Genomic DNA, 26,089 nt, shown 5'->3' with positions numbered 1-26,089 from the left:
CGGAAGGATATTTTTTTTGTTATTGATTTATTGACTGATGCTGCGTGACAAAGATCAAGAAAAAAATGGCCTGAGTGCCATTTAGAATAATTCTCCAGTAAGCTTAGCCATAGATTAGAGGTTATTAAGTGAATATTTGTTGAGGTTTTGACCATTCAATATATTATTTGAGTGCATAACTTCTTAGTGGTTAAGCTTAGACTCAAAAGTATAGTTGTAGCTTAATATGCAGGTTGTTTTTTTAAATTTTTACACTACTAACAGATGTGTGTTGAAAGGTTATTTAATCATCTGGACTGTAGACAATAAAGTTTCATTAAATATTGGAAATATGGCAAAGTCAAGAAAATTGTTCAGATGGTTCAGAGAACATATATTCTCATTGCATAAGGAAAATGGTTTGAAAAATATTGAAATTACAGAGGTAACAGAGTTGGCGAGGTTATCAGAAGCTACACCAGGTGGATGTGGCAGAAAGATGACGCTATCTGGAGGTCAAAAACCCTCAAGTGACTGGAATGTGTTCCACTACTGACCCAAAATCACAAGGAATTGGCTCCAATTCACTCATGAGCTAAAAATATTTTTGCATTCTGTTCTGTTTTAACCTGGGAAGAGTTTCCTTTTTAAATTAAAAGGAACTTGACAATTTCCATTCTGATGATTAATGTTTTTGAAAGGGAATTTTGTTTACAGAGACATAATAATCCATTTGATTAGGTTTCGTTTGTGTGTGATTTTTATTTTATGCAATGTTTTGGTTGCTGTTCTTTATTTTAGATATTTAAAGTATCTTCCAGTTCCAGTGTGAACTCTTCTTTACAAAATTACAATTTACTTGTCTTTGAGAGAGCAAAGATGTATGCCATTATCAATATAATACTGGAAGATGGTTTTAAAACGACAATATTATTGTTTTTTGCAATAATTACCATGACAGGCCTAATCTTGGTACAGCATAAGTAATTGAGAAAAATGTTTACATTTAGAGCTTTCAATGTATTGATTTCAGTGACATAAGCTAAGTAAATAGCTATGGCAGGAGCTCATGTATTTAATTAGAAGAGTGGCGGTCAGTTCCCCAGGTCAGTTCATATTCATCACCAAGCTGAGCCAGTAGCGAGACAAGGAGAAGTGTTCTTCTGAAGTGTGTACGGGTGATTGATTTGTTTACACTCATAAATCAGTGAGGCAAAGCGCTGCAGTGCACTCCTGCTTCTATGGAGTTGTTACCTAACAGCCAGCCTGATAAGACTCCCTCATAGATCTATTTCTCCCACTCACCCAAATCTCCAGAAATGTTGCAAGGGCCACCCTGTCTAACCAACACAGGCCTGATGCTACCTACACACAACGCTGCTCAAATGGATCCATGTTCTTGTTTTAGGGGAAGCAGGGCAAGACAGAATGGTGAGTGCCATGGGTTGCAACCGACTTCTTAGCCTGTCATAACCAAGTTGTGAGACGTGTGAGGTCGGACAGCCAGGCAGAGTTCTGCTGGCACATTTGGGATTTGCATCTATCAGCAGGAGAGATCTGCACTGCAGAGGCTGCAGGGGGAGGGAGGAGAACAGACGTAGAAGTGAGGCTGGTTGGGAATCGGGGGAAAATGGGCTTGAAGGGTGAAGAAGAGCTTAGAAAATAGACTAGCTAATGGGAAAAATAATCTGAGCATCTTTTGGTGTGCTCCCATGAACAAGTAACAAATATGCTAAAATAAAGCAAACTGATAAGTGAGGATGTAGGATATATAAGTAAATATCTGCAACACATTTTGCCTGAGTAAACTTGAGGGACCTGAACAGACGCAAGTTTACACAAGTGGAATTCTTTGTTAAGGGAGGAGAAAATGTACAGCAGACCTAAAATAAAAATAAATTCATGTGCATAGTAAATCTAGAGAAGTTCTGATATATAGAAACAGCTGAGAATAGATACCCGAAGAGAAGGAAAAACCATACAGAGCTGTCAGAGCAGATCAGTTTGTGTCTTACTATCAAGCCAAACACACTAAACCTGTCTCCAGGGATTCCACAGCTTCCTGTTATGATTTAAGTGCATTTGGACACAAAATGGTTCAGATACATGAAGCTGCTGAGTTAAAGATCTCTGTTAATATAGCAATAAAAGGTTTTAACCACATTTACATCTGCTGATCATTCCCAAATGCTTATTTATGAGCTAAGACAATTTGTTCCCACTAGTATTCCATACATACAGTATCCTTGGTGTCTCCTTGAAAGGTAATTTGTTTATGCACTGATGAGTTTAAAAGATCACAGTTAACAATTTAGCTGTTACATCATTTTTCAAGCGTTTTATTTACAATTAATTGCTTCAAATGGCATTACCGGCAAAACCTCCTTTTTTTTTTTTTTTTTGCTCTGCCAGTCCAGCCATCCAGCTCCATCACACTAATTAGTTCATCCTTACTCCGTATTGTTCATCAACAGCACTCACAGTCGGTATGATATGATTAGTCACAGTTGGTGTCAGTGTGAAGTTCATCAGCTAGTGTTTCCGTGATATCAAATACCAAAAGCATTGAGCAACAATGCTGAGTTTTAGTACAGTTTATTCTCACATTCCAACAACATCTGTTTTTTTTAAATAATTCTATACAAAGGAGTGAATAAGTTGTGAATTGACAGGAAATGAAGAAAATGACTTTCAAATTGGTAAGCATCAAACCTACATGTAAAGAAAGTTGGGTTTGGAATTTGACTGGGTTGTTCTAATTTGCATCCATCAAATTGTTTAGATTCCTTGATCTGAACCATTAATGGTTGTTGTCCTGCTGGACGGTGAAGAGAAGACCACCTGGATGTATTTAGCGCCATCAGTCTTCACATAAACCAACCAGCTTCACATTCTTTAATAGAGAAAAACATTTCTAAAGGAAGATACTGCCACCGTCATAGATCACCATGGTGTGTTGAGGGTGATGTGTACTGTTAGTTTTCCTTTCACACTGCATTTTACATGTTAACCTAAAATTGTGGTATAATTTTACCAAAAATATCTAAAAGCACTATGGCAAACTTTAAATAGAACTTCTTACAGCTTTCTTTTGACAATGTCTTTTTTCTTGCCACTCTTTCTTAAAGACCAAATATGTAAAGGGCACGAGTAATAGTTATCTTGTGGACATTTGGACTTTCTCACATTTGATCTTTCTGAAAGACCAAATGTGCAAAGTGCATGACTAATAGTTGTCCTGTGGTCAATTTCCCCCACCAGAGCTGTGGATCTCTCCAGCCCCTCTAGACTCTTGGTCGTGTCTCTCTTTGTTTTGCAAGGCACTAACTATGTAATAACATCTGAGAAGTTAATCAGAGGAGCTACAATAAAGCAATAGCCCTCTTTTACGTGTAAATAAAAACTTAGATTTTATTTAACTGTCAGGGAAGCTTGAACGTGTGGTTCAGGATGATCAATATTTTTTTCCTGCCATTTTTATTGCCATGTCACTAGAAAGGGCCTGCATGGACCCTGGGCGTGCCTGGGGGCTGACTGGATTGGCTGAAGGTTGCATTTGAGAGATTAAGCCTTGGTGCATTATAGAGTGGTAGGCGGGAGCAGCAGGATGTGGGACGGGTTCCCAGGAAAGACAAAAACTGGGCAGCACAGACATGAGATGACCTTCAAAAGAAGACAAAAAGGCGTGGAGCTCAGAATAGAGACATTTAACTCTCATCCTTTTGCACCAGACATGTATAGACATCCATATTTCTCTTTCTTCCTTTTTCAAGGATTTACTGATACATCATCTCACAACAAAAACAGACTGAATTGACAGAATTATATGTTACTGGTAGCAAAATTGGTCTTGGTACTTTCATTGCAGACACTGATTGGATACAAAATCATTTCATTGTATTTTTTTTCTGGTAGCAATACACAAGCTTTGAAATTTGAAATACGCTTGCATACATTATGAAGCTTGAGGGTGGGCGTCGGGGGAGGGGCAGAGAATTAGCATTAGAGTTTATAGAAGGAGTAAATTTGTGATGAGATCTCCTGGCAAGATCAGCCGTTCTCAGGAGAATGAGCCGCTTCATTGGGCATGATGGATGACAACTTATGCAGCTCCCTTAAAACATCTTATCAATGCACTTAAACAAAAGGGAAAACAAACTGAAGTGCATTTGGTTTCACAGATTAGACCTTTGGAAAAAGAGCAGACCTTCAGCAACCCAGGTCCTCTACCATACTTAACTGTGGAGATCATGTGCTTTGCAATGTATTCATCTTTTGCTTCACATCCACCTGGACTTTGTTTTGAATCTGACCAAAGTAAAGGTAATATAAAGATAGATTAATCATTTTCAATTGATTTATCGTTAGAATAATATAAATAATCACCTACTATAATAATCGTTATTTGCAGCCAGACATCTTAGTTGCATCTAGAAATCTAAAAATGTGCTGTTTTTATGACAGTCGCGCAACAAACAAAGCAGTTTTTTTATTGTTCTTTCCCAAGTAACTTCTTTATATAGAGAGGTTCTAATGGTTGTTATGCAGATTTTGGACACCCAACATGTACTTGATTTATAGCATTTAAACAATATAGCATGTTAAAAACAATACAGGATACATTTTCTCACAGAATAAATTTATAGCTTAAAATAAGCTACTTGCTTTTAAGTGTGAAGTTAGGCTATCACAACAACAGATACATTTGCTTTGATGGTTTTTATTGATGTTTTGCAGTGGTTCCAGTATGTGGCATGATGTGGCAGCTGCCTCCATCTAGACAACCAGCTAAAAGCAAAGGCTTAGTTGAATGTCCTGTTATTTCTGCACAAAATGCCATTTTTACAGCATTGCACTCATGTAAGTGAGAATCATTTTTGTCTCACTGAAGCTTGTTTAAGTGTGTTCAGTATTTCAGTCAGGTGCATACAGCAGAGATGATTCAGCTTATTGCCTCCTGCGGCTCCTCATCATATTTTAAACCCTATCGGGGACATACTCCCTTTTAACTTTTTGGAAGGCAGCCATAGAAGATAAATGGATCTTATTATAAAGCTGCATTGAAACAAAGCTGCTGTTGGGTTGATGTGTGCTGTTTACTTTTCTGTTGCTGTTACTGGAGACATATGATTGACTGATAGTCACAAGACAGACATGAATGTGTTAAAATTCATTTGAATAAAAGGTTTTGATGTGGATAATGTGACACAGTTGTGAAGAAAAAAAAGCAAGAGCGTGTGCATAGGGGCTTCCCTACTGTGCAACTCCTGGCCTCACTCCAAGTGACTTTTTTTGCTGAGATGTACCAAAACCTAGATGTGCTTCATGAAGCCCTATGCTGTTACTTACCATGTGCTGTAGAGCAGTCGGTCCTTTGTTACAGTTTAGGGGTTTTGGAGACGTCTTGGTGTGTCCACTTTCAGGTTGAAGTCGCTTGGACAGTCAGACCTGGGCTGTGGGTTTGAACATTCCTCAGTGAAGATTATTTTTTTCATACCATATGATGGCAGATTTTAAATTCCTTTGAAATCAAATTATAGACTCATAAGGATCTACTATCCTCCAGGGCTTCAGAAGATAGTAGTACTCCTTTGACCACATCATGATGCTCTCTTTCAACAGTCAGGACTTACTTCAATTTTTATTTTTGTTAATATTTTAGGAAGACATACAGGCTGTCTTTTGGGGTCCATCATTTTCTTTACAGAACTGTTTTTATTTTTTACTGTTTATATTATTTTCTTTACAAATAATATTCTTCATCCATACATAGTATGTATAGTATACAATAGTATTCTTCTGTAAGCTATTTTAAAGGACAAATGCAACCAAATAATCTAGCTAAGCAGATCTAAAGCAGCAGAGTGTGTGTATGTGTGTGTGTTGGATGATAGACACCAGGATTTATTGAAGACGTATGGAGGCTGTTACGTTTTTTGACAGGGAAAATGGAAAAGTTAAAAGGTGCTGTGTGTGCATGTGCCATTTTTGGCTTGTACAAATGCACATGCACCCCCGCCCCTACCGTATATAGGAGAGGAGGTTTTGGATTAGATATCAGATCTGTCCTCTTTTGTCCTCTGTTTGGCTGATGCCTGTCAGGCTTCATTATCATATTTTTAACTCAGATGTTCGATTACTTTCAAGTTCATATAAACCACAGAAGTAGCTATTCTTATCTGGAAAGACGTAATAGTAAGTGGTGCAGGACACACACAATTAACATCTCTTTTTCTACTGTGACTGCAAAAATAATCATAACTATACCCATTTGTATTAAGTTCCTTTTAAAACTCATATTTTCAAATTTTGTCAAGTTTTACCTACATACTATAAAGCCTTTTATTGTGATTTTTATGTGACATACCAACATAAGGTAATTCATAATTGTTCAGTACAAGGAAAATGATGAATTGTTTTCTTTTTATTTTGCATCTGGAAACTGATGCAATGCATATGTATTCATTGACGTTATATTGTGATACCCTAAATAAAATCTGGGCAAATAAATGCCTGCCAACAACCCCTTTGTAGTAAATAGAGTCCTGTATGTAATTTAATCTCATTTTATATATAGCAGTTCATGTGGTCAGATGGGAACAAAAATTTTGCTTTTTGGCACACATTCAAAAAGTGTTAGAAAATGTGCATCTCACCCTGAACACACCATTCGCACAGTAAAACATACATGTACATATATATGGCACATGGTATGTATGGTGTGAGCTAATTTTATTTTTTATTATTCCTTTATTTAATCAGGTAAACCCCGTTGAGATCTAGATCTCATTTTCAAGGGGGACCTGAAACAAACTTCACTCCCCGTCGGGGAATCGAACCCCGGTCTCTAATGGATGGACGAAACTAAATGCAGTGAAATCCTGGAATTGAGGTTCCAGAAGATTTGAGAATGGGGCTGATTGTCACTTTCCAGCTGTGGATATCTGAAAAAATCTTCAACTGCAATTGCAACTAAAGGCTTTAGGAGATCATGTGTCATTCTCCTGCCACATCCCAACTGTGCACTATTTTTGTGTTGGTCTAAAACATAAAATTCTTATAAAACTCATTGAAGATAGGGTTTGCAACATTACAAATTGTTAAAATTGTCCACATAGATTGTTTAACTTCCCTTTTCTTATGTTTGTCCGTCCACAGGAGAAGACCGGACCAGAGAGAATGTGGTGGGCTCCACAGATGCACAGTCGGCCAGTGCACCTGGTGGAGAGACTGGCACCAGCAGGCGGAGGCTACACTGTTGCATCAGAGTAACAGCCGTGCAGGTGCGGAAGGCCCTGTGGGGGGTCGCCATGGTGATGTGCGTGTGCTCGTCCTGGGCGGGTTCCACCCAGCTGGCCAAGCTGACCTTTAAGCAGTTTGATGCCCCCTTCACGCTCACCTGGTTCGCCACTTCCTGGAACTGCCTCTTCTTCCCAGTCTACTACGTCGGCCATTTGTGCAAGAGTCCTGAGAGGCAGACGCCCAGGCAGAGATTGAGGTTGGAAGAATTGCCCTCTGTCAGCAAAAAAAACAACAAAAAAACAAAACAAAAAAACTAGTAAATATAATATCCAAATTTAAAAACTTGTGTGCCAATTTCTGCTTGCCTGAAGCAAAGTTTGAACCCCTACAGCAGGCTTTTCCATTCCACTGCCCCAGGCTTCACTACATAGCTGAGTTGACTGCAGAGGTTTCATGATTTGACTTAGGTATTTTACAGGTTGCATCCTATTACGTTACCACACTGAAAAACGCATATTATTTTCCAGATGTTTGTAGAAACAGTCTGTATACTTAGGTGATGAATGATTTTGGTTATGGAGGTGATCACATCGTTTGAATTCACTGAGTTTTTGATGGCTGACCCAGTGCTTTCTGGCAAAACTTTGTATTTTAGCTAACTAACAACTATTCTGTTTCTGTACAAGAAGTAGCTCAGCTCTTCTGTATATAAACTAGCTTCTTTATCATATTGTAGTTCAACTAGCAATATAATCTGTCATTTCCATATTCCCAGTTGGGTGACAAGATGCTTGTTGAAAGAGGCATTAGCTCTGTACGTCCGACAGCTTTTTGATGTAAATCTTCCTTCTGAGATGCAACCTCTCAACTGGAGCTGATCTGCTCTGACTGTGAAATGTTTCATCTGCTTAGTTTTCTTCTCAGACCATTAACAGAAACATGGGCAGGACATGTAGGGCAGTTATTGCTGCAACACAATTCAAAGCTAAATAAATAAAAAGCAATCTAATCTTTTAAAATCTTTAAATGAGGTCTCACTCTGCATTGCTTTTAGAAACCCCACCTAAAATCCGATCACTTACTAGAAAGAAATGTTTTAATTAGTTTTGCATGTGCTTATCAAGATATAATTGCACAAGTTGATCAGTTTGAAAAAGAAGATTAAATTAGCTTTGAACAGGTACCAGAGAGCATTTAGCAAATACACAGTTAAGCGCTTTTCTACAATACCTGCTGTTGTATAATATCTGTCCATGTTTTGTCTTTCATCATGAGCCAATTAACAATCTTCTAAAATGTTGAGTGAAGCAGCCATTTCTGTTTGCAATCTGCTAACACAGAGGTCAAAAAGCTGAAAAGAAATTGAAAGTACAGAAGGCACATTAGGTTGAAAAGAAGAGGGCAATAAAAAAGAAGGATTGCAGGAAGCTTAGAGGTGTTTTGAGACTCCACTATTTCTTTTATTATCCCCATGTTCTGACTCTACTTTATCTTCTCTAATTTTATCCTTTTATACAGTATACAGCGCTTTGAGAAAAGTCCAAAAACGCTGAGCTTAATATTGTCGCTAAAGGTTGTTATAGATTTCTTTATGGAAATGTGCACAGTGCAATAACTTATTCCTGTGGCATTTCAAATAAATGAACACAATGGAATGGAGCTATTTCCACACAGGATCTTCCCCGGTTCTACGCATAAAAGTTAAAGCAATATTTTTTGTGTGTGTACGAAAATATGAATCCATATTAAATTCCTTTCCATAAATCTTGATGTACCAGGCATCATTTGATTTGCTGCTTAGTGTTTTTCTCTAAATTGGCAACTTAAGCTTTGAGGCACAAACCTTTTTTTTATACATTTTTATCAAAATCCAGAGACAAGACTTTCCACAGGTATGGATATTTTGAGTCACCACAGAACATCATGCCATGTTATAAAACAAACCATGCAGTTGAAGGATGGAGGGCAGACTTTTCTTCAACGACTCAGGCCAATAATTTCTAGTCTGCCAGTTTTTATTGAAAGACTTTTCAAGCTGGAATCTCCCTTTATAGATCAATGAGCTGCAAGTTTTTAAAGTTGTTGCGTCTGTGGTTAGCATATTCAGCCTATGATTGAGTAATAGATAGGATTCCATGTTGGTATGAAATGCTAAGATGTTGGACCTTCATCAAAACACTTCTGCAGATGTGTTTATCAAAAACTAAACATGATGATGAAAGGCAGCTTTTTTGTGGTAAGAAACTTCTTCCTCTTATCAAAATCATTTTTATTTGTTTTTAATGATCTGTAGCACATCCAGTCCAAGTTGTAGCTAAAACTAACACGTTAACTCCTTAGACAATTATATCTGCGAACTTGAAAACAGAGGTGACTCCAACAAACTGGTACAGCCTCAAACCCTTTGTAATAAAAATCTAGAAAGTAAAACCTGCATTTGTATCTTGCTCCATTTTCAATTGCAAGTCTTTGGGTGTATGTCTCAACCAACTTTGAACATCTAGACACTGATTTTTGTTTTTTCCAATTTGTCTTTGCAAAATAACTAAAACTAATTCAGACTGGCGGTACACATTCTTGTATAAGTCATGCCAAAGGTCCTTATTGGGATTTATACTGGACTTTGACTAGACCACTCAAAATCACAAATACAATTTAATCTAACCCAACTGTAAGGTTTGGGGTTACAGTAGCTCACAGTTATTGAGTAAATCTCTTTATTTTGAGATTAAATAAAGACTAAAACTAATAATCTTTGATCATATTCATGCCCTAAATGTCATGAGAGTCAAAAAAGCTAATTGGATAAAAACTATATGTTTGCTGTAGATGATGTTTGTGTAATTATAATTCTGCTTTTTAAATGACTTTTAATTTAAACAGGGCTTCACTACATTGGGGGTTGAGTCACAAAACTCTTCCAATTTATTCACAGTGACAGGAGAAAATTAATCGCTTTGTGGCTTTTGGCAGATCTTATTGTATTTCTAAATGTTTACTTATTTCTCCCTTACACAGTATGATGTGGGACAAAAATCTGTTTGATCAAACTGCTGAGGTGGGAATTGCTATGCACACTCATTACAGATAAGTTTTTAGGCTACAGTGTGATGAGACAAATTCTTTCATTTGAATAAATCTTAACCTCAGTTCCAAAGTAGTACTACAGTGCTCTACATTTTGCATTCCTACACAGGGAGTGCTGCAGGTTTTTCGGGGACGAGGGCCTGACCCCGAAGGTGTTCTTCACCAAGGTCGCTCCTTTCGGCCTGCTGTGGATCCTCACCAACTACCTGTACCTGCAGGCCCTCAGGAAGATCAACACAACAGATGTTTCAGCACTTTTCTGCTGTAACAAAGCCTTCGTCTTTCTGCTGTCCTGGATTGTGCTCAGAGACCGCTTCATGGGGGTTAGGGTGAGTGTATTTGATTTGATTTGCGGTGTCAAATCACAAGAGAAAACATATTTGTATCAGAAGATGACTGAAAAAGGAAGTTGCAGCATTTCATCCTTTTTAAAGTTTTTTTTTTTTTAATTGGCATAAAAGTGACACTTTGATGTAAGGAGTGACTCACAAAATTCCAAAAAATGCCTGAGCTATTTTTACATCAGCATTTATGGTTAAATCCTTTGTCTCCTGGAAGCTACTGAGTCAAATGATCCTAATCTTTTAAATTAGTGTTGCCTGGTTTTTATCTTGCAAAATAATGTTTTTCACAGATTTGTATCCTGACATGTAGTCAAAAATAGAGAAAGCAATTGGTTTATCTTATTTATGGTTAACATAGACAAACACGTTCTTCTAGATTAAATCTATTTCAGGATGCTTAGAGAAGAGACATGGAATTCCATCACAGCATAAAAATTTGCAATTCCTCTCTTCTCCTTTTTCACATCTTCATGCTTCAGGCTAACCGTGCTATGGAAAATATTTTACAAATTTATTCTGTTTTATTTGTCACACCTAAGTAGTCAGATTATCAAGCAAATTGTAATAATAAAGGTAACAAAAGTAAATATAAAAAGCAGTTTTTAAATGATTATTTTATTTATGAAGAGAAAAAGAATCTCCAAACCAATATGGCTCTGCGTAAAAAATGTAATAGATAAACCGCATGTTTTTGGTTCATTTTCATAAGTTTAACCAAATCCTGAATTGTAATTGACTTACTCAAATAAAACTTGTCTGATGACATGGAGTAGGAAGAATTAAGATCTCAGAAAAGCAACACGTCAGGTCTCGATCTAAAAGAAAAATCAAGAAAAGATGAGAAACAAAGTTATTGACATTTGTCAGTATGAAAAGGTTTACAAATCCATTTCTAAAGCTCTGGGTCTGCAGCAAACGACTGCAGAGAAAGGGAGTTTAGCCTCGCTATGCGTTTGTTTAATTTATATCACAAGTAAAGGCAATAGAGGACAATCGGATGACCTTCAATGGATGATCAGCTTCTATTTGTCCCTCTCTGAGCTTTTCTACAATATAAATGGGACACATTTTATCTTAGCTCTAATGGTCAGTGGTAAGTTCAAATTTTGCCTCCAATTAAGCAAATAACTCTTAAGGCGCTTACTTGACTGTATGAGTTAAATAAACAGTACTAGGGAGAAGAATGACAGCATGATCACTCACCAATGATCTTGTCTAATTTAATCATGTCTCGCTTGGACAAGAAGAGACAAGCAGAAAAGTAAGGGTTGGAGAGTGAACCATGTCCTTCTCTTTTTCCACTGCACGTTTCTAAACTGCTCACCTCTGCAGACCTTACGGACTCTGCAGAAAGCATTGCCCTTATTTCAATTTTTTCCAAACCCTGACAAACCACCCTATCATTCCCTCATGCGTTCCCCCACTCACCACTGCCATTATTTGTAATGAAAAGCATCAGTAAGGCAACAGTAAGAATGCTGCTTGACTGCCTCTTGTACGTCCTCTCGCTCTGTTGCTTGGTGGTGGGGACTGCAGTGTGTGGAAAGTCTGCGGCAATGCAGGGGATCTACAATGGGTTTGTCACAGAAGAAAGAGAAAGATGGAGTATGCTAAAATGGCCTTGTTGAACAGATGTTAGCGGCATATTAGTGTTATTGTGTCCCTAAAGATATGATGGTAGTCTGTTACCTTCTTTTGTGGCAGCAGTGGAGTCACTATGAAAGATTCATGGGAAGTGATGTGAGTTGTGTTTGGGTTTATGTCTTGTAAGGCTGATTTTGTTCATTGTTCACTTGGACAGTAAGAGAAGAAGGCATTTTGTGCAACATTAGATTGTACTAATAATGTTGAGATTGCCTGAATGCAATCATTGTGCTTTTGTCATGATAAAATGTTTGAAACATCTTTTAAAAATGTACTTTCTCCTCAAATTTATTAGTTCTTTCCTGTGAGGGTAATACCTATGTTTCCCTTTTTGACGAAGTACAGATCTCAGACCTTGAAGAAATACACTTTTCCAGACTGTAGTATTCGTATCCGGCATCTTATGAATTCCCTGTCCTCTGAGGATTTAAACAAAACCTTTTGAAAGAATAACAGAATCAGTTTTTTCCAACAGTTATCTAATGTAGATATGGTCAAAACACTTTCTTCTGTGTGGGTGAGAGCTTAGTCACGCTGATGAGCAGATGGTAGGAAAATAAAATTTCCTACCAGAGGAATAAGTAAACATTCAAGGACCTTCTGCCCAGAGAGACCTGAATCAACCTGGAACAAAAGCAAACAGGTTCTGAGAAAATAAGCAGCTTCTAAGAAGATTGGAGAGTCTCTCCATCTTGTCTGATGATGAGGCTGTCTCATCACCCAACCTCACTTTATTAGTGAGGTTGGGTGCTCTTGTGAATTCTTCCAAACTTTTCTTTGGAGACCTGACAAAGAAATTCAAATTATGCACAACTTCTTTGTGTCTATAAGTAACTTTTCAACTGAGTGGACAGAAGTCACAAATGGGGAGTGCCCCATGGTTCACTCCTGGGGCCCTTTCAGTTTAATATCTACTTGCTCTCACTAGCTCAGATTACAGTAACTAATAATATTAGTTACCTTAGCTAAATTACAGTGTCAACAAATGAGATTTGAACCCAGGACCTTCTTCCTGTAAGACAACAATACTGACAATTGTGCTTCCATACAGCTCCAGACATTCTACACTTTTAAAACTTTATTTCTAAATTAATTCAAAAAGTGCAAAGTGAAAAATTTATTCACTTTGCAATTTTGGTCTAACTTGTGTTGGTCTGTCAGATAAACTGCTGTTAACACACATTAGTTTGTGTTTGTAACTCTAGAGGTTCAAGGAATATAAATACTCTTGCAAATTACTGTCATATGTAGCCATATCCAATACTGTTTGTGCCAGTAAAGGTAAAGTCTTGCTTTTTTTTTAGCTTCTGACAAAATGCTTGTGCTGAAACATCTTTCATTGTTGCTGATCCGGCAGGCAAACTGGCGTTCACTAAAATGAAACGTACTGCTGTGACTGACAGGCAGCCTGCAGTGCGGAAAGAGCAATTTTGCCAAAAGAAAAAAAAAGTGCCTCAGGGCTATGGCCAAGCAAAAACACACGGTTCATTTATCTTCCTGACACCTTCTTAACGCAAGAGCTAATCCACTCAGCTGGGCTCCACCGTGAGCCCAGCGCCGATTCCTGCTTTTTGTACAATTCCAGGATGAAAACAAAACATGTGACAGACACAAATGAGTGATGCTTATTTGGGTACATCCAGGCTGACTGTGAGCGGGATGAAACAGATGATCTGGTGTCATCTTGGAGGCATGTTAATCATAAAGGCAGGGAGTGGGAGAAGTGTGGGGGGACTGCTGGATCGTGGTGGCGTGTTTGGTTTGTAATCACGATGCCAGTGCAATGGAAATCAATGTCAGCACTGTAGAAGCTGCTGCTTGTGTACTGAAAGCTCTGGCACTGTGAACCCAAGAATCTGTGAAGCGTGACTGTTAGGATTTAGAAGAACGTGAATCAAAAATCAGATGCCTTCTGCAAACAAACCGCAACTCAGGCCTTATTAGATATTTTGCATGCCATTGTGGGGCATTCTCTCAAAGATAAAGAGCAGGTGAAACCTACTGGGGCCCCAAACTGCAATAAAAGATTAATTATCATAATTACTAAACTAGGCAATGTGTCGCCCATCCATAACTCACTGCTGCTCTGTCTCTCCACAGATAGTAGCAGCTATCTTGGCCATAGCAGGCATCGTCATGATGACCTATGCTGACGGGTTTCACAGCCACTCGGTCATCGGCATCACTCTGGTCGTGGCATCTGCTTCAATGTCAGCGCTCTACAAGGTAGACTCTGTTTTCATTCAATCAAAGCACAGAATCACCGAGACTAAAGGTTTTTATTGATATATTTGGCCTCAAGGGAGCAAACATTCAAAATGGTTTTGCATATTTCATCTGGCTTATTTATGAAATACTTCTTAGGTGGCAGAAGAGAGGAAACGATTATAGTGTAAAAGCCTCATAAATTCATTTTTTATTGCAGTATCAACATCTCTCACAGAAATTTAGAAAAATCCAAATGTAGTTCATTCATTTAGGGGGGATCCATGTTATTAATATCTTTTAATAAAAGCAACACTGGCACAATTATTGACAGTAACAAAGTCTAAAAAATGAACAGAACTGAAGAACTGTTTCTAATCTTGCCCTGCTTTTTTTTAATTCAACGTGAGCTTGGGAACCTGTAATTAGTCTTGACTCTTTCCTTGGGGTATAAATATTACATGACACAGAGACCCATTTCTTTTAGCCACCGGCCACAAGGCCGGCTGAGGACCTAAATGTATTTTTAACCACACATAGTGAGTCAGGTGGTAAGAGAGGTATAGAGCAGTAACATAGGTCACTTAGTCTCCAAAACAACAGTTGGACTCTAAATACATGCCAACTGGTTATTTAGGAGTCAAAACAGAAAACAAAAATATTTTCACAAATTCAAACATTTGGAGTCTTTTAACTTGAACTTTGAGCTTTGATTAGATAAGACTAAGATTGAGCCATGAACAAAATGACACATCATGCCCAATGCTAAGCATGGTGGAGGATGCTTAATACTGCAGGCATGATTTTCTCTTTTACTCTCACTACACGTTGGTGTGGTGCAGGAACACTTTGAAATACCATAGTAGCTTAAAGAAAAATTGAAGGACTCTACCTCCTTTTATTTTTCAGTGGAATTATGAGTCTGAATATATCACTGAATCAACAATCAACACAGACAATGGAGCCTTCTTCCATGACCATCTCAGTTTGCAGATGTTAATCCTATAAGATCTGTGGGCGGTGAGCTGTAGAGGGCATAAGAAATGACAATGTACAGAGATTATGCGAAGAGGAAAAGGCAAAGTGAGATATTTTGACTTCTATGTAACAAGCAAATATTGCTGCTGCAAAATACTATATTTTGTTTTGCTTCAGTTTGTCAGATTTGAATTGACAATAAAATAAAGCAATTTTAAAACATACATGTATATATTTTTTTACTAGAAAAATAAAACATTTTTTGAGAGTTTGGTAAATGAAGTTGCAAGTTCACATTTAAACTTTTAAAAGCTAGCAAAGTATGCAGTTTCATGAACTACTGTAACATGACAACTTCTTTGTAATTGTTCTACAAGACTACTGTAATTTTATTGTGATAAAAATGTGATGAAATCATAGTAACCATGTTATATAATTACTGTGCTACTTTAAAGAAATTACAGTTAAACTAATCAAATTACAGTAAGATTGTAATAAAACTTACAGTAAAACTGCAATAAAACTACAGCAACCCTGCAATCAAACCACAGTAAAACTGTAATAGAATTACAGTAAGGCTACTGTAAAAAAAATTACAGTAATGTTACTGTAAAGTTACTGTAATGGTTTTACCGTAAAAATTACAGTAACTGGCTGGCAACCCTGCTGCCAGTAAGTTACTGTAAATTCTACAGTGACTTTTTGTACAGTGCACCCTGCTGTCTTTGTTGCCTAATGTGATACAAAGCAACAGCCATAACATGGCAGGTAGTTGGCAGGGAAACCCTCTGTAATACCCTTCAGCTCTATAAAGTGGGAGAGTTTTTTTTGGTTTTTTTCCAAACACATTTTCCCTCTCATATATGCTCAGGTACTCTTCAAGATGGTTCTGGGTAGTGCCAAATTTGGAGAGGCTGCACTCTTCCTGAGCATTGTCGGAAGCGCCAACTTTGTTTTCATCAGTTTTGTGCCAGTAATCCTGTATTTTACTCATGTGGAGTACACTGGCTCACCTGCAGATATCCCCTGGGCCTACCTCTGTGGAGTAGCAGCATTGCTTTTTGGTATGAGACAGATATAAGATTTTCATACAAAACTAAGAGTTCTCCTTCACATTCTCAATGCGTAACATATTTGTAATATGTTTTCTCCCAACAGCTTTCAACATCCTAGTGAACTTCGGCATTGCAATAACATACCCAACATTAATTTCCCTTGGCATTGTCCTAAGTGTCCCTGTGAATGCCAGTAAGTGTCTCACCCTTTCATCCAGTCCTGAATCTTCAGATTTGATTACAATTTAAAATTTTGTCGGTTTGGAGTTTATAAATATACTCTTAATGTCAGTTTATATACATGTGTAGCTGTTAATTAACATTTACTGATTTTATTGATGCACTTGTACCACGCCTTTCACTAAAGAAATATTAAAACAGGTGATGAAAGACTCCGCTTAGTGGACCAATTAGGTACTACAGTAATACGTGTCAATGCAGTGTCCTCATCTTCTTGCAGCAGGGAGTTAGTAATTGGTATGACTAACATTTTCCTTATTTTTTTCACACCAGGTTTATTTAAAAACATTATAACAAAGACATGCCGTTAATTAGCAAGAATCAAAATTTCCATGTGTGGATAGTTTGCACACATTATTTTTAGGAATTTAAAAAGGCAACTGAACCCTTAAAGATTTCTTCTGTTTTAAATTTTTTGGCACATTTATTGTTTCAGATCAGCAAAAAAAAACACAATATTAAAAAGACTGTCTTAGGAAACACAACAAAACTGCCATAAAACAGTAAAAAAATAAAAATTTGCATCACTGTGGAGGAATTTTGGTCCAATCTTTAGAACTGTTGTAATTCAGCCACATTCGACGGCTGTTCAAAGCTTTTTTTTTGTTTGTTTGTTTGTTTGTCTATGGACCGTCACATTTTCACATAGGGCCGAGTTGTTTTGGATATATTTTTCTCTTAATGCAAGAAATCAACATTTGAAAACTGAATTGTATATTTACTTATTTTTATTAACATTTTGAAGGGGAAAAAAAATAAATAAATTTGTGGATGTTGACACAAATACCTGCATATAGTCCTGTATTAACACATTCTGGTTTGATTTCCCAGTGGTTGACCTCTACACCTGTGACATCAATTTCAACACGGTGCGCCTGATTGCTGTGTTCATCATCTGCCTGGGATTCCTCATGCTGCTGCTGCCAGAGGACTGGGACCAGTGTATCATCCAGCTCACTACAAAGCTGCGTAAACGGGACGACCCTGCCGAGGTTGCAGGGGAGACGGGCGCCAACGCAGGCCTCAACTGGAGAGGGAGAGGCAGGACCTCCCTGTCAACATATGCACGTTGACTCCATTATAATTAAACGAGGAACATTGACACATCTTATCTGGCTAGTAGCTAGTGGCCTACATTGTGTTTTGCAAAGCTACCATAGGTTTGGACTGTGCTGTGATCAGACAATTCAACAAAGGGAGAGAGATACCAGAGCCTCAGAATGCATAGGAATTAAACACATTTTAGCTTTGTTTATTACTTAAAAACGGTATCAACTATGACTAAAGTCTCACTGTTGCGGAACCTTTAAATTTTTAAATTATTCATTGTATCCTTAAAAGACTTGCCAGCTTGCCTGATCAATTCCAGTTAGAAAAAAAAAGAAAACATGACAGGTTCACATTTACTCACATTTTGATCCAAAGAAAAATGTCTGAGAACAAAAGAAATCCCTTCCTGCCTTTTCTGTACTGTACATAGCTACATTTCACACCTTTGAATGCCCGGGGAGCTGTGGACCGAATAGGCTCACTTGTTGTGAGGAGATCTGTCTGATCATCTGAGGATCAATCGGCGCTAAAAACACATCTTTTCAAAACGCCTTTCTTTTGGATTAGAACAGAAGAGCTACTTTTAACCTCCATCCTGTGGGTCTGGGCTTTCATGGGGCTAATCTTCCACAATCATTGCTCACATCCCGATATGGCCAACATGAAAGTGAAAAAATTCGAATTTTTTCCACATTTTGCCAAATTACAACCATAAAACTCACTGTGTTTTTAGAATCTAATGAAATAGATCAATACAAAGTGGTCCATAATTGTGAAGTGAAAGGAAAATATGTGATTTTGAATTAAATTTAAGAAGAAAGGGGTTCATTTGTTTTCTGACACTCCCTGATTCAATACTCTACAATACTAAGTCTTTCCAGTATAACCCAAACTCAGTCAAAATGAGTGATCCCTGGCCCTTAAATTCTCATGGCCCTTCAGATTATGGGAATTGTGTGTCCAAGGTGATGCGTAGTGTTTCCAGCAGTGTATCTTTTTCCTTTCACTTACCAATAATGTGCTACTTTATTTTTATCTATAACATAAAATTTCAATAAAATATATTGTGGTTGGAATTTGACAAAAATGTGGAAAGGTTCTAGAAATAAGAATACCTTCACAAGGGACTGTATTTAAACCAGTATATTCTCATTCAGTGCATGAGATACACAAAGTTTGGTTGCTAAATATATATGTGCTTCAAGAAACCCAGACAATGGGTTTGGTTAAAAACTTACTTCAAAACCAGCAGCCAAAATGAAAACTAACCAGTTATTGAATCTGAACATGAATAAAAGCAATCCCCGTGCTTCTTAATATAACACATTACACCTTTTAGACTTTTAGGCTATCCTATAGAGCTACAGCAGTTTTATTTCTGGAGAAAACAACAGATGGTAAAAATCTATCACTGTGACTTTAGGAGAGAGTTTATAAAACATGGCTTGGATTTTCTCCAGCTTTTATACAAAAGTAAAATATATCATTTGATTTATTTTCAATCATCATATTTCAAACATTCGCATCCTTTAGGAAAAGGTAAACAGGAGAGCAAGTGAGGCCCTCGCCTTGTGAAGTGACACGTGTGAACTCTGCCTTGTTGTGAATGTATGAATATCACACTACACACGCTCACTACGAGCTGCTCTGTTTAATACAGTGCTACCAGAGAGATACACTTTATTATGACTCTCCTTGTTCTCATCTGGATGAGTTATTGCTTTTTTTTTTGTGGGGGGACAATTTCTTGATGTATTGCTGAAGAGTTTTTATATCGCTTTTTGCATTCAGTTGCTGACTCACCTCAAGGACTTGTAGGAGAAAAAAAAAATCCGATGACTGATAACCACAGAACGAGCATGCACATACCAGCTGAAATGTCCACTTCACTGCATTTTTTTTTTTTTTTTGCAATACAGTACATTTAGCACTGTTTCCCATTGTCATTTTCTATGGCAATAAATAATTATATTGTATTCCTCTGGAATTAACGCAAGACTTAAATGTAAACCTTTGTAAGGAATGATTTTTACACTAAGATGATGCAACATATGGTTATATCACGTCTGAGGAGGAAATATTTAGAGCGTGAATAAATGATGGATTTGTTAGATCTGCTACTGAGTGTCTTCAAGTGTAATCGTATGATCTAAGGTATAAAAAGATTTGTTTTTGATAAGTTTTCTTGACAAGGTTTGTTCTTCCATAGATTTCTGTTGTGGTTCAACAATTCAGGTAAAAAGGTATAGCTATCGTAAAAGCAAAATATATATATTTTGACATATTTGCATCGTATCTACAATGATTATTTTTAGTTTGGTTTTTTTCCCCCAGTAAAGTAATTGATAGAACTTCAAGTCTGCAACATCAGTTGCTAGTGATAATTCTGAGAGATGAAACATCTAATTAATGTATTCACTCAAAAGTAAAACTAATTTTCAGTATTTTACAGATTAAATGAAAACACACTAATCCATTTCCAGCAGTTATTTCTCCTTGCTTTGATGATTATGGCTTGGTGAAATAAAGACCCAAAATCTGAAAAAACGTCATTTTTAATACAGAACTGTCATGTTCTCTCCATGTTGTTGCCAACACAATCGTGGGAAAGATTCCTGACTTTGTACACAACAAGAAGCTGCCTCTTCACCGCTTGTATGCACAAGCGTAGCCTCATTCTTCAGAGGATTATAAAACAAAGTCGATTGTCTCAAAAGACTAAAATCATCCAGGTTACAACTTCTGTCTTTCTTGTTTTCATTTCTGAATTTAAATTTATCGACTTCTTAGGAAATCCCGGTCCAAATCATGGCAAGCATGGAGAAACACACAGTCTATGTTGCTTGAGGGCCAGTGTGAAGTTATCACAGTCAGTAATGAATGAAGGAACTGTCATCTGTTGGTGCTGGTTCACTGTTGTTGTTTTTTTTCTTTAATCAAGTTAAAAGTTAATGTAGCCCTCTACCAGGTAATGTTAGAGCACCTCAGAATTTCCTCTGCTGATAAACTCTATGCTGCAAACACTGCTAAAAGTACCAACATCTGGTTTAATGAACGAAATGATGAATGAACCAAAACCAAGCTCTGAGTGTATTTAATACAAAGTACATGGATCGACTTTTCAGTACAAATCAATCAATCAATCAAATTTTATTTGTATAGCACATTTCAGCAGCAAGACATTTCAAAGTGCTTTACATCATTACAAACACAGAATCACAATGCAATATAGAATCAATAATCAAAACAAAGCATTAAGTCAAGTTCCATCAATAAATTTGTAATTGATTACATTTCAAATACAATTCTAAACAGGTGGGTTTTTAGTTGAGATTTAAAAAAAGTCAGTGTTTCAGCTGTTTTACAGTTTTCTGGAAGTTTGTTCCAAATTTGTGGTGCATAGATGCTGAAAGCTGCTTCTCCTCGTTTGGTTCTGGTTCTGGGGATGCAGAGCAGGCCAGAACCAGAAGACCTGAGGGGTCTGGAAGGTTGATACAATAACAGCAGATCTTTAATGTATTGTGGTGCTAAGCCGTTCAGTGATTTATAAACTAACAACAGTATTTTAAAGTCTATTCTTTGAGCTACAGGGAGCCAGTGGAGGGACTTTAGAACTGGTGTTATGTGCTCTATCTTCCTGGTTTTTGTGAGAACGCGAGCAGCAGCATTCTGGATCAGCTGCAGCTGTTTGATTGATTTGTTGGACAGACCTGTGAAGACGCTGTTGCAATAATCAATACGACTGAAGATGAACGCATGGATGAGTTTCTCTAGATCTGGCTGAGACATTAGTCCTTTAATCCTGGAAATGTTCTTCAGGTGATAGAAGGCCGACTTTGTAACTGTCTTTATGTGGCTCTGGAGGTTCAGGTCAGAGTCCATCACTACTCCCAGGTTTCGGGCCTGATCGCTGGTTTTCAGTTGTAATAACTGAAGCTGTGCATTGACTCTAGATCGTTCCTCTTTAGGTCCAAAAATAATAACTTCAGTTTTGTTTCTGTTCAACTGGAGAAAGTTTTGGCACATCCACACATTTATCTGTTCTAAGCATCTGTTCAGTGATTGGATGGGCTCTGAGTCACCTGGTGACATCGTAATGTAGAGCTGTGTGTCATCTGCATAGTTATGGTAGCTAATATTATTTCCTGTTATAACCTGTTATTACAAAGTCGTTTCAATATTAAAAATTCCTTTTTTCTTGGCTTTAGGCACTAATATATTTTCAGAGAAATTGAGTTTTGGGATTTACATATTGAACAGATTTTAATTTAGAAATGTTTTAATGGATCAATATGTCTTTTAGAACTGAACTACTGAAACAAATTACCCTTTCAATAATATTAGAATTTATTAAGAATCAACAGTAAATAACTAACAGACATCATGTTCCACTGACACTGTGATCTGGCCATAGAAAAAAGTGGCCTGCCGCTCCTTAGTTAGAGCGGAGAACGGAAGTCTGCTGCCCTCTTGAGGACGCGAAGGGACCTGCAGATTGTGCGTCTTCTCACTAGCAGCATCCTGGAACACAGAGGGCGTGTTTTCATGGTGGCACACGTTACAAAGATACCCCTCAGAGTGGCTTTTAAAGTCGGTGCTAACAGTGAAAACAGAGGCGGAGAGCTTTGAGTTGTCACAGTTCAAACTCTCTGTGCTGGCATGTGTACTGGGATGGGCTGTGGTCAACGTGCCTGGGTCAGTAATTCTGACGTCATCCCCATCTCCTCTGACCTCCCATTCTGTGCTAAACAGGCTGCACAGATGAGCTCTAATTCTGTGCCAAAGTCCCTGAAGAGCAATCTGGAAGCGCTGGCTAAGCAGAGCGTACAACAAAGGATTGACGTCAGAGTTTAGCAACATCAGCCAGTAGGAGAAGGTGATGGCAGAGTCTGGCACGAGGGTGGACTGGCCTGTAATGGCAGTTTCTGTGGCCTGAACCAGAGCCACACAGATGTAGGGTGTCCAGCAGAAGAGGAAAGCGAAGATGATCAGGACGAGGCGCAGCCCTCCATGATGCGGCTGGTGGTGGTTTGGCTCGGGTGGCTGAGAGTTTTTTTGAGCCAGGATGGAAAACAAACCCCTCACTTTGCTTCCCTGCTGTTTTGGAGCTTCCTGAACAATATGGCTGATATTCTCTCCCTGTTTACTTGTTTGAGACTCAAATTCATTGTTCTTGTGACATGTAACACTCCAGGGTCTATGGAGGCTCCCGCAGTTCTGGTGGGATGAATCCCCTGGACAAGAGGGGGACCTGCTGCGCTGGACGGAGTCCTGCAGGGAGTGAATCCTACGTGCGTGGCTGCGTGCCACCCTGATTATGTTCACATAGCAGAAGAGGATCACCACTGCAGGCATGAGATAGATCAGAACAGCCATGAAGGCTGTGTAGCTGACAGTGCTGGCCCAGGTGATTGCACAGTTATACATGGGAACCACATAGCTGACAGAGCTCCAGCCCAGCAGAGGAGGGCTGCAGATGACCAGAGCCAAAAGCCAGATCCACAGGACCACAGCAGAAGTCCTCCACAGAGTGCAGCGGGAACTGTAGCGCAGGCAGTCTATGATGGAGTAGTAGCGGTCCAGAGCAATAGCAGTCAGTGTGAGCACAGAAGCTGTGCAGTACACAGTGGAGGAGTACCCAACATATAGACAGAGAACCTGGCAGAGGAGACATAGTTAATGGATCAAGGACATTAAAGGTCACCTAAACAAAAAATGTAATGCTACAGGACAGAAAATGCTTACAGGACAACGCACCCATCCCGTGTTCATGATGGACATAGCAACAAAAGGCATGACTCCAATGCCAACCAGGAGGTCACTGACGGCCAGGTTCAGGATCAGGATAGACGTCACTGCATGGAGGGTCTTGGTAGCTGCCACAATAATGATGACAAGAACATTGCCTGCACAAAAACACATTATAGAGATTCAAACCCTGAGGTCAGAGGTCACATTGGCTGGACTTTAACCAGCCAATGGTTAAAGTCCATTGGCTGGTTAATGGACTTAACCAGCCAGTTTAGAAATAATCCCAAACCGTGGAAGCACAATTCTGCCTCTTTGATAAAAAAAAAAAATAAAAAAAATTTATCTCATGTATTTCAGATAATCATATAAATTTGAGATACAGAATCTTTTTTATTACAGTGGCAAAAAGACTTATGAACCAACCTAGATATAAAGGGTTTATTAAATCATAATAAAAACAAAAATGCTAGAATTCCTAAGACATTTTTTTCCATTTATAAAATTACAAAATGAAAAAAAGTAAGAACCTTTTTAAGTTCAACCTTTTTGTTCTTTTTAAAATCTTATGGTTAGTGTTTTGAGAAATGACAATGTTCTTAAGTTAGATACATTTAAAAAATTTAATCTATTTTCTCTTCCTATTCTGCACCAACAGTCTGCTAAAAGAAAAAAAATGTCAGACATAGTGTCACATTTTCACACACAATTTAAGCGTAGGTTGTGATGAAAAATTTAATAATTGCAAAATTATGAATAGTTCATTGCAGATAACTTTAATGTGTTTCTGACCTGGTAACAATTAGTTATTATTAACAAGTGCAGGTGTTAATAAAGACAGGCCAGCTGATATCACTCTGTCAACCAGATGAATTCAGATGGGCAGAATGGTTGCTTTAAAGGGAGGAGGTGCAAAAAATTATTTTTGCATTTGTCAAACATCTAAAAAAATAGATGCTGTCACCATTACTTTGCATCAAAAGAGCCTCACGGGTAAGATTACTGGTGCCAGTAAGATTGAACCCAAATCAACTATTTAGGCAGTAACTTCAAGGAGAGAAGTTTGTTGGGAGTATTAGGGTTCCCAAGAAGTCTAACAGGTGGTGGATAATCTCCTAAAGAGGATTTAAATGAGGAATTGATTTTCCACCAGTGACAAGCTTTCTCTAGAAATAGTGTGATCATTTCCACACACACATAAAGGCACTGGCCTAGTTTCAGAAAGGGCTGAAAAGAAACCACTTTTCTATCTGAACAACATTCAGGACAGACTAACATTCTGCAGAAAGTCACTTAAAGTTTCCTTCACAATATTTGGGACACCTTGACAGAGGACGGCCCAGATAAGAAAATGCATCCAGAAACCGCTCATGTGGTTTGCCTCTCGTCCAGAGGATGAGCTCACTAACAATTTTGGCTAAAAACATCGACATTAATAAAAGAAAATATACAGATAGATCAAAACATCCTACAAGGTGAACTTTACTAAAAGACTCATCCGTTCACAAAGCCTCATGTAATTGGCACTGATTTTTTGAGTCTATTGACACTAAACTCTCATTAGAACTTATGTTTGAAGTTGTGACTTTTTCTTATTACTGAACGAGATCCAACAACAATGAAATAGTAAAAATCATATAAAAAGCAGCAGCTTTAAAATTTCTGGCACAATTTTAATGTCTGTTTCCTAATATAACTTGGAGCAAAATGATCAAATATTAACATGTTTTCTTCTCTATAGCAATAGAAGTAAAACTGTAACTTACGTATTCTCAAATTAAAGCACTAATTTTCTACATATATATATATATATATATATATATATATATATACACTGCTCAAAAAAATAAAGGGAACACTTAAACAACACAATATAACTCCAAGTAAATCAAACTTCTGTGAAATCAAACTGTCCACTTAGGAAGCAACACTGATTGACAATCAATTTCACCTGCTGTTGTGCAAATGGAACTTTGTACAGAACAAAGTATTCAATGAGAATATTTCTTTCATTCAGATCTAGGATGTGTTATTTGAGTGTTCCCTTTATTTTTTTGAGCAGTATATATATATATATATATATATATATATATATATATATATATATATATATATATATAAATAAATCAACTGTATAAAAATAAAATGGAAGCAATATTTAAATATTATAAACACAAAGTTAGGTTTCCACAGGTCAGTGTCTTACCTATAACAGCACCCAAACACATGAGCACCAGAAGAGCCTCCAGCAGCAGCTGGGTCTGCTTGGACAACCCGCCCTTCGTCCCTCCCGTTTGGCTCGCGTTGATCCCCGCAGCCTGCAGAGGTGACCTGAAGCCATCCTGAACATCCATACTACTGTAACTATAGAACTGTCGCGTTTACATGTTGTAGAAAAGATAAGCATTATATCTTTGAAAAAGCAAGTGATTGCTGTCTCTTGTGACCCATATCCGCTTGAGCTAATGATCGTCTCCAGGTAAAGCAGCCGGTCTTTTTATGCAAGGGGGAGGAGAA

At 37.8% G+C, this 26,089-nt stretch overlaps 2 protein-coding genes across 4 annotated transcripts in view; one reads left to right on the top strand and one right to left on the bottom strand.

Annotated features, from left to right (window-relative positions):
- The window catches only part of slc35f3b (solute carrier family 35 member F3b), a 53,264-nt gene extending 33,261 nt beyond the window's left edge, over nucleotides 1-20,003 (top strand). For all 3 annotated transcript variants that reach the window (XM_028007928.1, XM_028007931.1, XM_028007929.1), the window contains 6 exons: nucleotides 7,138-7,477; nucleotides 10,418-10,637; nucleotides 14,397-14,522; nucleotides 16,351-16,543; nucleotides 16,638-16,727; nucleotides 17,606-20,003. In XM_028007928.1, coding sequence (XP_027863729.1) covers nucleotides 7,138-7,477; nucleotides 10,418-10,637; nucleotides 14,397-14,522; nucleotides 16,351-16,543; nucleotides 16,638-16,727; nucleotides 17,606-17,847 — 1,211 coding nt within the window. In that variant the 3' untranslated portion in view covers nucleotides 17,848-20,003. The remainder of the gene's footprint in view (nucleotides 1-7,137; nucleotides 7,478-10,417; nucleotides 10,638-14,396; nucleotides 14,523-16,350; nucleotides 16,544-16,637; nucleotides 16,728-17,605) is intronic.
- A 2,006-nt stretch (nucleotides 20,004-22,009) lies between these two features.
- LOC114138210 (5-hydroxytryptamine receptor 1D) lies at nucleotides 22,010-26,083 on the bottom strand. The gene is made up of 3 exons (XM_028007335.1): nucleotides 25,779-26,083; nucleotides 23,570-23,730; nucleotides 22,010-23,482 (listed from the first exon to the last, which is right to left on the bottom strand). Exons 1-3 carry the CDS (start codon nucleotides 25,924-25,926, stop codon nucleotides 22,196-22,198), a joined length of 1,596 nt encoding a protein of 531 aa, XP_027863136.1. The 5' UTR covers nucleotides 25,927-26,083; the 3' UTR covers nucleotides 22,010-22,195.
- Nucleotides 26,084-26,089: the final 6 nt, after the last annotated feature.

Source organism: Xiphophorus couchianus, chromosome 22, assembly GCF_001444195.1.
Source record: "Xiphophorus couchianus chromosome 22, X_couchianus-1.0, whole genome shotgun sequence".
NCBI classification, from domain to species: Eukaryota; Metazoa; Chordata; class Actinopteri; order Cyprinodontiformes; family Poeciliidae; genus Xiphophorus; species Xiphophorus couchianus.
The sequence above is the reverse complement of the archived record's forward strand: the minus strand, read 5'-3'. Positions and strand labels throughout refer to the sequence as shown.